This window comes from Pundamilia nyererei, unplaced genomic scaffold (genome assembly GCF_000239375.1).
Source record: "Pundamilia nyererei isolate P.nyererei 1_Seehausen unplaced genomic scaffold, PunNye1.0 scaffold00042, whole genome shotgun sequence".
NCBI lineage: Eukaryota > Metazoa > Chordata > Actinopteri > Cichliformes > Cichlidae > Pundamilia > Pundamilia nyererei.
The window spans coordinates 720,315-734,339 of NW_005187443.1; the positions used below are offsets into that span (position 1 = coordinate 720,315).

The 14,025-nt window shown below is 41.8% G+C and overlaps 1 protein-coding gene across 12 annotated transcripts in view; it reads left to right on the forward strand.

Annotated features, from left to right (window-relative positions):
• Window positions 1-14,025, forward strand: part of magi1b (membrane associated guanylate kinase, WW and PDZ domain containing 1b) — a 139,565-nt gene that overhangs the window by 77,258 nt on the left and 48,282 nt on the right. For all 12 annotated transcript variants that reach the window (XM_005731202.1, XM_005731200.1, XM_005731204.1 and 9 more), the window contains exons 3-7: window positions 6,027-6,146; window positions 7,777-8,019; window positions 10,863-11,088; window positions 11,939-12,021; window positions 12,604-12,639. In XM_005731202.1, coding sequence (XP_005731259.1) covers window positions 6,027-6,146; window positions 7,777-8,019; window positions 10,863-11,088; window positions 11,939-12,021; window positions 12,604-12,639 — 708 coding nt within the window. The remainder of the gene's footprint in view (window positions 1-6,026; window positions 6,147-7,776; window positions 8,020-10,862; window positions 11,089-11,938; window positions 12,022-12,603; window positions 12,640-14,025) is intronic.

The window sequence follows — 14,025 nt, forward strand, 5'->3', positions numbered from 1 at the left end:
ACCACCACCACCAAAAAAGTGCAAAATTGCACCAAAAGCAATCGAAACAGCGAGGAACCACTGTATTCCACACCTGCTGCACCAAACAGAGGAAACCAAACAGGGAAATAATTGCACTCCCTGATGCAGCAGCATCCCTGTGTAGGTTAAATTAATCCCGTCATGAAGACGGCATCGATTCATATCTAACAGAAAATGACTGATTATATATTTGACTACAGACAGTTGAGCTGTCAGTTATAGTTGACTAATCCATTTACTAAAGTTTATGGATCCATTTCAAAATTTGAAATCCTCAGTCATAAATCTGGTATCAGAATTAAGGTGCCGAGGTTTGACAAATCTGACCTCGTGTGTTATAGGTCAGACGGAGTCCTATGAAATCTCACAAACGACAGATGATACTACTGAAGATTGTTATAGTGAAAGTGACACATGTCTGATTGACAGAATGTCCTCACTTTGAAATGATTGAGAAATTCAGTCTGAAGGGGCCTTCTGTTAGCCAGGAACAATTGTATACCTGAAAATGGTATTTTACCTTTTTTTTTTTTTTTTTTTTTTAAGCTCAACGTACAAAGTGAAGTTTGTCACTTGGTTACAATTAGGTTCACAGTTGATAAAGCCAGCCATGGCCATGTTTGATAGTGGACATGATGTTGCCAACTGTTGAGGATGGCAACATTAAAAATCACAGAAGTTTTACAGGCCTTGCTGGAACGCTTTGAAATACTAAAGTAAGCCGATAATAAATGTGTTCATGTTTCAAAAGCCTTCCTTCCTTTTCAAAGGACTTTCATCTTGTTGTGCTCTCACCAAGTTAAGTTGCCATAAGCCATGTTTTGATCCAATATTAGTTAAAATCATTAGTACCACTTTTATTTACACTATTTGTTTATTTTATCAAATTTTTTGGGTGGAAATACCTGTTCTAGTTTGGGTGCCATGTTGACTATTTGCCTTTCAGTATATCTTTTCTGTCTCCCTTTTTGCTTCTTGTCTACCTTCTGCTTTTACTTTTCTTAATTATTTGGCCAATAAGTTAAGGGGCATCGAAGCAATATGATCATTGACTTTTCAAAAACATTTTTTTAGCAAAGGTGGCCAGTATCCATTCCACCCCGCACCCAATAAGTACAGATGTGCTGAATTTAAGTTGCTCTCCTCGTAGAGTCTGATCCGATCACCATAGGTGGTACACGGCTTAGACAGGGCAGCGCCCCCTCTGTAGCTGTTATGATAATGAAGCGGTGTTTATGAGTGTATGTGTGTGCTGCAAAGGAGATCGTTGCATAAAGCTCCATTAGGTGATTACCCTCCACCCACACCCCCGTTATCCGTAGACCATGCCATTTGGTGACACCTCCCTCCCCACTGTCTGTGTGCGGGCACTTACATATGCATGTTTTGGCTGGCAGAGGGGGAACAGCTGCTGATTATGACAAGGACACTGAGTAGGAAGTGTCTGCTTCTCAAACCTGTTTATACTATTACAGGCCAAAAGGTAGGTGTGTGTGTGCGTGCGTGTGTGTGTGTGTGTGTGTGTGTGTGCGCGCGCGCATGTTTGCCATTCACATATGAGCCAGAAGACTGCTTCTGACTGTGGGTATCTGAGTCAACCTTCTGCTGGGCTCAGCTTGCTGGTTTCTTATCTGTGGGAAGGAACAGACAATCGGATAGTCAGGCGGACAGGAAGGAATAAAGGTCAGGCACAGCTCCATATGTTCACACAAACATGCGCAAAAAGTCTTGATCCTACACAAAGTGGTTTGTTTTACCAGGAGGATATGCAAATGTATTTTTATTTAATTTATTTAATTAAGAAGTTTAATTGCGATCAAGATCTTGCTTGCAAGTGGGCCCCAAGTTAAAAAAAAAATACTGCATATAACTTAATGGCCACTTTATTAGTTACATCTTGCAAGTACATGTTTGAATCCAGTTTTGCTTTCACAACTGCTTTAATTCTTCATGGCAGAGATTCAACAAGATGCTGGAAATGCTCCTCAGAGATTTTGATCCATATTGATATGACAGCATCACACAGCTGCTGCAGATTTGTCGGCTGCACATCCACGATGTGAATCTCTCGTTCCATCACATCCCAAAGGAGCCCCGTTTGATTGAAATCAGTGACTGTGGAGGCCATTTGAGTGCAGTGAACTCACTGTCATGTTCAAGAAAGCACTTTCCAATGATTTGCGCTCTGTGACATGGTGTGTTATTCTGCTGGAAGCAGCCACCAGAAGATGGGTCAGTTGGTACTAAGGGGCCCGACGTGTGCTAAAAAAAATATCTCCCAACCGATTGCACCAGCAGTATGAACCGGTTGCTTCCGTGTTGTTTATGTCAAATTCTGACCCCAGCAATGTTGCAGGAGAAATCGAGACTCATCAGACGAGTCAACGTTTTCCCATCTTCTCATCTCCCAGCCCATGTGAATATGTAGCCTCGGTTTCCTGCTTTTAGACCATCTGCTTCATTTGATGTTTTGCAAATTCAGAGATGCTATTCTGAATACAAAAAGTGAAACAAGTCATTATTTAAGCCTTCCTGACAGTTCAAAACAATCAGGCCATTCTCCTCTGACGCCAAGAAAGACTTTTCACCCAGGGAATCACAGCTCATTAAATCTTTTCTTTTGTAGACCATTTTCTGTAAATCCTATAGATTGTTGTGTGTATGAAACTCCCAGTAGATCAGCAGTTCCTAAAATGCTCACAAGAGTTTATCTGGCAGCACCAACCACTTAAATCACCTCTATTCCCCCATTCTGACACTCAGTTTCAACTCGGGCAGGTTGCTTTGATTATATCTACACACCCGAATGCACTGCCATGTGATTGGTTGATTAGATATGTGAATTAAAGAGCAATTGAACAAGTGTAATTAATAAAAGTCGTGTACATATTTCTAAACAACAATCATACACATATTAACAAACAAATATAAGCTCTAGTGAAAGCACTTTCAGGTAATGGAGAAATTAAAAACCAGCAGAGCTTTAAAGCCACACTTTTTAAAAAAACACACATTATGACAGCGACAGTATTTTTGAGGCTGTTGACCTGCTCTGTGTGCAGACATGCACACGGACCCCTGCTCTCACTATGGGCAAGTGTTTTTTCTTATTATAGTACTGCTTCTTTTACTCCATTTGCAGTAGTAGCAGTGATAGTTGCCCTTGTAGTGAAGTGTCTGTGAGGACAGGTCTAAATACCCTTCAGTCAGATATGCATTATTATATTTTCACCAATCACAGCAGAGAGCCCCTTGCTGAATAAAACTAGTCCCAAGCTTCCGTGCTGACCCTCCAACACAGGCTTATTGGCTTTTTTTTTGCCGCTTCACCTAAAATAAGTGTTAGCTCAGCTGTGCGAGATTAAGGTAGTTGACACACTAATCTAATATAAAATTAAAAACCTTCTACTCGGTCTGTCGAGATTGTGTTTGGAGGTTGAGGTTATGTGTTTGCTTTTGGACCTTTTTATTCTCACAAATTTTATAAATGGATTGCTGATGAATTCTGTTCTTAAAAAGACGTCAATTCCTTCATTTTGTTGTGTACAACCTCTATGATGGCTGTTGTATACATATGTTTTGAAGCTATTGATATTAGGTAAGGTGTTTGGAATTGACTAGTCACAGCCACTGCATACTTCAGAAAAAGAAACTTGACATTGCTTGAAATGTAGTGTTTTGCAGAATTTCCACACAGTTAGTGGTAAGTTCAGTATTCAGGGGAAGTGTGGCAGTATCTTGAAGTGGGATGCAACGTGTTAATGGGTAGTGCTCAGTATCATGCAGGAATGTAAGTTGAACAGTTTAGGTGAGCAGCTTTATCGATGCTTTCCAAAACTGACCACAGGAAGTACCATTCAGAGGGTCAACCGACTGTGCGTGATGTAAATGCTGCCGTGTCATGCCTTACATCGTGCATGCTCTCTCTAATGGAGCCATAACTATGTGGTCCTATTTTTGACAAGGAAGTTGTGAAAGCTAAAGAAGTTGTAACTGGAAAACAAACTTCTTTCTCTCACAAGTTAGCAACTTTCCTGCCCACATTGTATTATTCCTCTCATTAGCAGAAACTCAGGCCCGGGATGCTTGCAGAAGCATAAATGACTTAAATGTTTCTATTCTGTCCTTATAAAAAACAGTTTTTCATTGCTGTGTGTGTCATACAGTTGCAGGCTACAATGCTTTAAGTTTTTTGGAGGGATGTTTTTGATGCAGCGGCAGCATTACAGTGTGACTGCCAGTGTCTTACCATTTTTCCTTGATCATCTTCCTGAAATGCTAATGATGATTTTTTCTTTCTTTCTACATAACACCCACCTACCCAACTCAACTCGTGAATACGCTGAAACCATTAAGCCCCAAGGCAGCCAGCTTTAGATGAACACCCTCACAACAAATCTCCGAGGCTTCGTTGTGTGCACCAGCAGCTGGATTACATTAACTCTTAGCACAGTCGCAGGAGTCTCTATGCTCGGCTCTCAACCTGTCTTTCTTGCTCGTACCATTCCACAGTTTGGTCAATGGAGCTTTTGTGGGGAGGGGGTATTGAATTAATTAGGCCTATAGCGATAACAGTGTCTCAACCCTGGGTATAAGCCAAGGCTCTGCTTTTTTTTTCTCCCTTTTTTTTTAACACCCCCTTTGAAACACTGGTCACAATTCTTCCTATTTAGTTTTCTAAGAGCAGCACCGTCTAAATGGAGTCGAATCAATGGCCGCTTTTGTATGCGAAGTGAACTGACAGTCGGCTGGACACTCCGGCTTGTCTGAGCACTCTTTACGGTTGACATTCGGCAAAAAGAAATTCTGCCTGGGAACGTGCAAAGAGTGACTGGTATCCGATTGACTTTAAATCAATTTCCTCTTGGTGCACAAGCGATTAGATGTTTGCGGGCGCTACTTGCGAATTCTGGTAATTCACAAGAAGATTATCCCTGTCTGTGTCCTTCATACAATGGCATATAACCGTGATAGAATAGGCGATATACTGTAATAGATGATTGAGTTGATGCACGTCAAGAATATTTGTATAAGAGATTCATTATCTTCAGACGTGGAAACTCTCTGTGTGCATTGTACGCTTGCTCGAGTTAGGATGTGCGCATCTGTGATTTATCACCAGTGTCACCGAACGTGGCTGCAGTGGGAGCCTCTCCCCGTATTCTCACACATCTATTTTTACCAGCTTATTGCTTAGCAGCCCACTGGAGACAAAATGATTGCAAGATAAGACAGATCGGGAGATGGAAGAAAGTGGTTTCAATGGAAGAAGGCAAAGCAGGGAAAGCCCTCTGCTGTCACTAAATAGAAGAAAAAGATATTTTGCCATGGGCACTGGATGCTTTTATTTGTGCCAGAATAATTCGATTTTTGGAGTAGGATAAAATCAATTAGGTAGAGAGTGAGATAACGCTAAAGAGAACTTCAGAGCGGCGCGTACAATAGCGTGGAAATCGCATTAGTCAGGCAAACATTGAATGGTTAAATAGAAACACAGCGTTTCATGTGTAAAGCTGTTTACCGCTGGTGCCACACCGGCCAACTGTCTGCAGCCATTAAAGGCAAGTGCTAGAATTTCACAGGCTGCATGCCAATTCAGAAACAGACACACACACTCCCATTCCACCCCGGCACATATGGCAGGCTCTCACTGAGGTGCCACTACAATACTTCACACCCCACCCGAGAAATAACATCATAGCAGACAATTGATAATCATTCTTTTAGGCTCTGCTGTTTGCAACTCGCTCTGCACCAATTGCGATGGAGGCTTCTAATGCATGTGGATATATATGCACAACTTAAACGAGAGGATATAGGAACAGAAAGATTAGCATTATGGGGAGCAAGGTGGAACGAGTGTGTGTGGGAAATCCCAAAGGGTTCACATGGCAGTTCATTTGACATCATAGCACTCAGATTCCCAAGGTGATGAAATGTCACATAATGAAATGGAAAAAAAAGAAGTCGTCTAACTTTACGTTTCTCTCTGTTTTTCTGTCTAGGTACTACCCGTGCCCCACGTGAAGGAGAAGTTCCTGGCGTGGACTACGACTTCCTCTCAGTAGAGCAATTCCTGGAATTGGAGAAAAGTGGGACCCTCTTGGAGATAGGAACATATGATGGTAAATTAGAAAGGTTGCTGTAGTTGTTGGACCTTGCCAACTAAAAAAGAAAAAAAAAACCACCGTCCTGCAGACACCTGGACAGGTGAATCTTAGAAGTAGAACCAGCAGATCGAGCCTCCCATCTCTACCAACAACAATATAACACAAACAGGGTTTAAATCACTTTAAAACCTGCTGCTTGTATTGTATTAGAAGACTCGTTTTGTAGTTTGTTGGAGCTTTTGCTATTTTTCTGAATAAGAGACACAGTGTAAAGGTTGAAATTAACTGAATAACATTTAGATACCGTACTGAGCTAACAGTTTCCTGGAAGAGATACAAAGGCACAGGCGTATACTTCTACACAGAACATTTGTTCAACACAGACCCATTTTATAACATCTCAGACAGCTTTTACTCTTATTCTGAGCGAGTTTTTAAACTTTATTTATTTCCACACAAAGATACGCCCATAATGAAACTTGCAGAGAGCACAAAAGCCTCCGTGTCTTTACTAAGCAGAGGGCACACACAGAGCTCTGCAACATGACAAGTTAACCGTCATGTAGTTTGCTTTTCCCATCATATCTATTACATAATGTTTTGAAATGCCTGTCAAACTCAGACAGGTCTGAAGTGTGTGAGAGTAAAGTCTGAAGCTTGGTTAGGATCTAAAATGTGGTTCGAGACTGCGTATAATAACTGACAACTGAAACTACAGTATGTAAACATCAGTCCACCTTCTTCAGTCTGTGCATGGTGTAAACCTGGGTGTTTTGCTCTTACAGAAAAGCAGAAACATTATCCTCTTGGATAATTCCATCATGTTTGACTGCAGGTTTTTCGCCGTTATTATATCTTCACGTCTGATAATGTAAAGTTCAAACTATGAATCATCTGTAACTATCGGCTTCTAGAATTTAATTATTTTATCCTTTAGGTCTGTGAGCACGGTTGATTAATTGTACTCAAGCCAATGCAAAATAATTAGACTAGCTCAGTATAGCTTACTTATATTTTGGAGCAAACACCATTCACTCATGAAGACTGTGGCTTTAGATGCTGGTCTGCAGATGGTACAGTCTCTTTACCTCTGCCTGGTTACTCTTTGGATGAGCATGAGTGATTTTCTGTATGTTTGAATTTGAATTTTTCAGTTAAACCAAAATGTTGCACTGGCACTGAAGAAATGGAGAGGATTTTTTATGGAGGAAAGCAGGTGCTGTGCATGTGTCAGAGTATCTGTTATCTGAGAAACTGGTGTTTAAGGGTGACTTAGGAAAATATCAGCCTAATTAAGCTATAGCAGTAAAAAGTGATTTGAGAAATAAAGTAACTGTTTAGTTATAAAACAAAAAAGGGAGGGGGGGGGTGCTTGTGAAACTTTTTGAGATTAAACACAAAAAAAGAACAAAAGCAGTTTTGCTTTGGAGATTAGCATTCTCCCACAGACAAACTCAACTTGACAATTTGCATACAAAGACTGTGACTAAACCCCCTTCAACACACACACACACACACACACACACACACACACACACACACACACAAAAGGCCCTTCGACCCCTCCTCTTATGCCCTCCCACTACTCTTTTCTGTGTCTTTCTGATCCCCGCCCATCTTCCCTTCTGCCTCCTTCATCACCTAGGTAACTATTATGGGACACCCAAGCCACCAGTGCAGCCCCCCAGTGGGAAAGTGATTAGCAGTAGTGGTAACAGCGGTGATGCCCCACTGCCAGACGGGCTCAGGAGTAGCCTGCCGGGCTCACAGCACTCCACTCCCCGACGCTCCAAGTCCTACAATGACATGCACAATGCTGGATTAGTGCCTGGAGAGCAGCAGCAGGAGGACGACGAGGACCTCCATGACATGAACAGCAGCTTTACAGGTACGTGCGGAGGAAGGAGAGGAAATCGGATGGGCGGAGAGTCTCTTATAAGTTTAGATTGACACTCGAGTAACACTGAGCATTGTATCTCTATGATTTTGTGCATTGAAGAAGCACTCTGCTGTTTGCTTTTAGTGAAGAGTACAACAGCACGTGTATAAATGACCATGTATGGCTCTGTCAGGACGCTGCCATGTTGAAGAAAATAACCCTCTGCTATAACAAATGCATAATAAGAGGCCACGGTTTAAACCATCTGCAAAGTTACATTTACTCAAGTCAGATTAGCAAAACATGAGGGAGACTGAAGTGAATAACTCTAAATGAATACCAACTACAGTTGGTTAAAATTTTAAACTGATGAGACGAGAATATCCCATTATTGAGTCATGAAGGGAACACTGACAGAGCACTGTTTTTGCGTGTACACTGAGTACATTAATACTTGATTGCTTGCTGATAACCCTCCTTTACATCAATTGGTGTTAGACTTCAGATAAGTGATCTGACAAAATAAGATCTTTTAAAGCATCTCAAATGATTTTGTTCATTTTTATTTCATTAATTATTAATCTGAAAAGTGTTTCCTGGAGGAACTGATAATTGATTTCTATCCAATATAGTATTGAATACTATATGAGTGGAGCCAGAAAAGCAAATACTAAATAAAATAATGTGAATACCAAACCAAAGCACAGTTGATTTGCCCGCACTAACGCCTTGGTAGCTGTGTACACAAGCTGTGGCACCACACAGTGCACTCATCTTCTCTGGCCAGCTCAGCACAGATGTGTGTGTCCTTCTCTCAAGTAGGGTGTGAGCTTGGCACCTGAAATCAAAAAGCAAATGGTCACTCAAGATGCGTGTAAGCCATGTTTTGAAGCCAGGTGTTAAGAGCAGCATTTTTGTCTCACATTCATTTGAATACAACTTTGGACAGAAGATAAAAGAATGGACCCAGAAGGCTGGCAGCAGACCCAAAGCTAAATTAAATTTGCCTTCTTTTCACAGAGAAGACCCAAAGTGATACATCACATCTGACACTTATAAATGCTTATCTGCATTTTCAAAGAGATCTTTCCTCTTTCTCACACTTTGCCTGTAACCACCTAGCAGCTGTGGTTGTTTTTAACTCCTCCTTGTTTCACGGGACTCACCGCTCCTTCAGCTGATTTGGACACCAAAGCAAACAGACCCTGCAGATCAGCCTGAGAATCACTTTCTTTCACTTTTATTTTTTGGGAGAGGAGAAGCGGGGGAGAAAAATCATTTGAGAGGTGATGGATAAAGTGGGAGGCGAATGCAAGTGGAGAGAAGGTAGCAGGAAATTAAATAGAAAGAGGAGGTGACTGAGAAAGAGGGCAAGTCTAAAAAAGCAACGACTGAAAAGGGAGAAAGAAACAAGCAGGGGAGGTTTTTATACTGTGAAAAAGGATAAGCTCAGAAAAGAAGTAGGAGAAAGCACAAAAGAAGTGGAGAGAGAAAGAGCCCTTTGCTGTGGAGAGGGGCTGCAGAATACAAGAACTTCTTTGATTGGTGAGTAAGTGGTCTCTGGCTCGGACTACATCTGCTGCCTGCGTATCTGCATCCACACATGTAAAATAGTGCCATCTGGCTGCGAGCATTAGACACCTGAGCAGATTCCATATGTGAAATTGATTTTGGGGGGATAATAGTCCATTAAATTAAGTTTAAGTTGGTAAAATGACAGCAGTGCTGCTGGTTTGACATTAAAGAAATGAACTGGAGTAATTTTGGGGATTTCCTTGTTAGTCGGTGAGTAGGAAATTTAAGGAGTTTCCGCCTTAAAGCTGTGGCTGACATGTGTTTTTCAAATGTGGCACCAGAAGTTGTTTAACTCTCTGTGATAGTGTGACAAGTGCCACTCGAGTGTGAGTGTGGAAATGAACCGGCAGGAAGCAAGGTGCTAGCACTTTCAAGGCGTGAACTGCCCACTCAGCATTCTTTACTGAAGGAGGAAAGAAACAAGCCCAAAGTACGTCTGTCTTTAGGAAGTTATTGGGCTAAATGGAAACATGCTATAGCAACATAACTGATTTCATTCAATAAGTAGATGCAAAAACTCACTGACATGAGGCTTTCTTGTCATCTAGTTGTGGATTTTTACAGCCTCATGAAACTTTTTTCAAATATTTTAGTCTTTAAATTATTCAGACTGCTCAGGCAGGCGATATTTTTATTCCTGTGGAAATTGAAAACATTACAGAAATACACTAAATGCCTGGAATTCTTCCAAACTCCCATTCAAATGATGTTTCAATAATTCTTAATGTATTAGGAAATGTATGTTTTTTTTCTATTACCGCACAGACTTTAAGGTTACATAATAGGCTGTATCTTGTGACGATACTTAAAAAAACGGTGTAATCAACAGGAGCACTTGTTTGTTTGAAGACAGTTGTTAATAAATTTTTCTTTAGTTGATGTCGTGATGCGTTCCATTTGCCTCGGCCATCTTCCAGAGCAAATGGAATTTCCTAATTGAGTGCATCCTAGTAAAGTGCGGTCAGTGCTCTGTGTGTGGCTCATTCAGCGAGTCACAGATGCACAACAGTAGAGCAGCAGATTGCAAGTTTTACAGTTTCACTCATGTTTACGTGCACTGCTGCCATGTTGGATTGCTGAGTTGGGTTTGGTGGGAGCTTTCCGGTTGACAACTGGTAGCTTGGAAATCCCAGCTTGAAATGGAGCGCATCATTGTCCCAAGGTTAACTCATTGTTTTCACAGCTACTTGTTGCTCCTTGAAAGTGTTACTGGCGTCCTTTAGTTGACAGATTTTTGACACCAGGTTGTGTGTGTTCTGGGTTTTTTGTCCCTCCAGGAGACTCTAGTGAATTAGACGAGATTCATCACTCGGTGCGCCCTTTCGCCCCCCGCCAGAGTGACCTGTCCTACGCTGGGACAACCCCCTCACCACCGGCCATCACGGAGAGCACACAGCAGACACACACTCACCTGAGCCATCCTCCCCCAGAGGATCCGCTGGGACCTCTGCCCGACAACTGGGAGATGGCCTATACCGAGAACGGAGAGGTCTATTTTATAGAGTAAGTACCAAAGGTCGGATTCCAGTAGTGCTTACTCTTAAATCAGATATTATCAGTGTTCACTGTCAATGTGGCTGAATGAAGCTTCCTTTCATTTTGATTAAACTCTGTTTAAAATGGGACATGACTTTATCTAACGTGACACATTTTCTCATTGCTGACTCTCTTTCTGTATTAACCATCGTCTGCACCGTCTAAACCAGATCCAGGTTTCTTCTTAATGTGACAGACGTGTGTCGCTGTGGAGAGTACTCGAAGGCTTTAGGAAGCATGAAAGTTTAAAGAATACAGCGTACATTACCGGCGGCTACATGAAGCATAATTCAGGATACCAAAGAGTTCCTCCTGCATCGCTCCTACAGCCATGAACCTTTAACCAATTTAAAGTCTGCAGTATAGAGAATTAGAGAGAAATTTATTACAGATTACCTGGTCATCTATGATGCCTTACTCCTTGTTGTTGTTACTTGTCAAACAGATTCTAATAGATTTGAAATTCCTTAATATGAGGCATAAAACTTTAAATATCCACTGTAACTTACTTACGTTTATATTGTTCTTTTTTTAGGATCCTTCCAGCTGTGTTCTTCTTCTCTACACCCATTAAAATGAACAATCATAATGTTCTTTTTTACTATTATTAACATGGTAAAAGCATTCCAATTTGCTCAGATTTAAATGTTTCCTGTTTAACCTTCAGGGCTTTCAGTTAATGATCAAGTGCCGTGTGTCACTTTTTCCTTTTTTTAGAAATAATTCATTCCACCTGTTCCAGGGTCAAATTTCCGACTTCTATTAGCTACCCTCTAATAATTTGTCTTGTCTGGCCTGTCTTGCGTGTTCTGCTTAGCCACAATACAAGGACGACCTCCTGGATAGACCCTCGGTGCCTGGACAAACCTCAGAAACCCCTGGAAGAATCTGAAGATGATGGTACGTGTCTGTCTGTCAATGTTTGTGCAAAATCTTCTGTAAGCTAAAGGAGGTGATATTTTTTCATTTGTTTTGTTCCGTTGTTTAGAGCATGTTTTTCTACACCACACCCAAAAACTCAGACTCGGATAACACATCTGAGAGGTTCACCCTTTTAGTCTTTAGGTGTCAGTATTGGGTCACAGAAAATGGTGTGCAGTCCACTGGCTGGTGCCACCTTTGCTCTTCTTCCAGCTGTTTCTTGGAGCAACAAGACCTACACCTTCCATTAATTGCCTTCCCCAATTTTGTAGTCTATTGTTACAGTATACAGAAAAAGAAAAGGTCACAAGCTCAACTCCATTATCATGTCAAACCACATTCAGAGATCCAGTCTTTAGTGCCGCCTGATTTTAGTAAACATGGTTTTTCAGAGGTTGTTGCTCTGGTTTTGGTTAAATCTTGCCACCCAGTGTCCAGATGTTGTTATTACAGCCGCCTAACTCACAGATGTTTGTCTTTCTGCTTCAATCCACCCCTCCTGCCTTTGCCTTCCCAACAACAATCCTGTGGCGCTGCTGTGCCGTCCACTCGACTGAGTAGAAGGGGTACATACAGAGGAGCTGGATAATGACCTAGGTAGGAACTTCTCTCATCTTTTTGACATGTATCAGTTAGGTTACTGTGACTTTAATCATTCAGAAATGACACATCATGACATTTGTCTGCCCTTCCATTAGTACGTGGGATTTTTAAATGTGCGTTTGTATGCGGCCTTGAACATAATTGTCATCAAACCCCCATGCCACCAGCCATGCAGGTGTCCCACTACACAGCCTTACAAAACACTCCCACATCAGAAGGCCATCATATCAGACATAAGAGGCAAAAAGCTGATCCAGAGAAGATTGTTGTAATGATGGTTTCCTAATGTGCCTGTCTGAGCCAGACAGCTACAGGCTCTTTGTTCTGATGCCCATCAGCACACTAACTAGCCTCTCAGACAGAGCGGTGAGGCCACCTGTGCAGGATAAATGGTGTCTGGAGATGATGCCCCGCACTGTTATGCACCTGTAATGAATTATTCCATTAGAGGAAATATATCAGAATAATGATTGACATATTTGGACTTCACTTGGGGGTACACGGTGCAATACAAGGGGGGAAAAATATAAACGCCCACATCTAATACTGTGATGAAAATCTGTATGAATGTAGGATGTTTTCATCACCGTCATTACTGCTTTAGTAAATATATTCTATATTAGCACTGTTTAAAATGGTTAAATGTAATATGAAAGGGTTCAACTACAGAGAAACTGCTTCGTTTTAGTCTCTCCAGCTCTTTTTTTTCCCGAGCAGCAGAAGGTGTTTCCAGCAAAAAGCAATAAAAGCAGGAAAAAGAGAGCACACCAGATCCAAACAGGTTGATGAGATGCTGCCAAGGAAAACGGAGAATCTATCACGCTTTTATTTCTTTATTTTTAAACCCACTCCAATTGCTAAGCATCAACAGCGCTTAAATCTTCAGGTCAGACAACCCCCCCCCAACCCTGTCCACAAGACATCCTCAACTGGATGAACGTGCTCAATAATTATCGATCGGCGCCCTCCGATGCAGGTGGGCACAGAAACCGCAATTAAATCCTGCTCTCGAAGGAGACGAGCAGACGAAAGCCTTTTTATGAACGCCGGCACGCATGCCCAAATTCTCACGTACACCCACGTGCGCGAGAAGTGCCTCTCTGTGGCAGACTCTTCCTCCGGAGAAATCAATCACAGCTCTATATCAACAGAATGAGATGCGAACAGTTAAACGCGTAACTCATCACGCTCGTCTCCCCCTCGAAATCACAATATGTTCTAGAAAGTGGGAAGAGGGACACGGGGTGAGAGCAAAACACGGCTTAATGAGCGACGACTTTCCCTCCCTTTGTCTTTGCTGTTGTCATCTGTGTTTGCAAACACAGCGAAACCAATGCCAGGCTTTCAGTAGGTTTGCAGCACAGAACGTCCTCTCTGTGC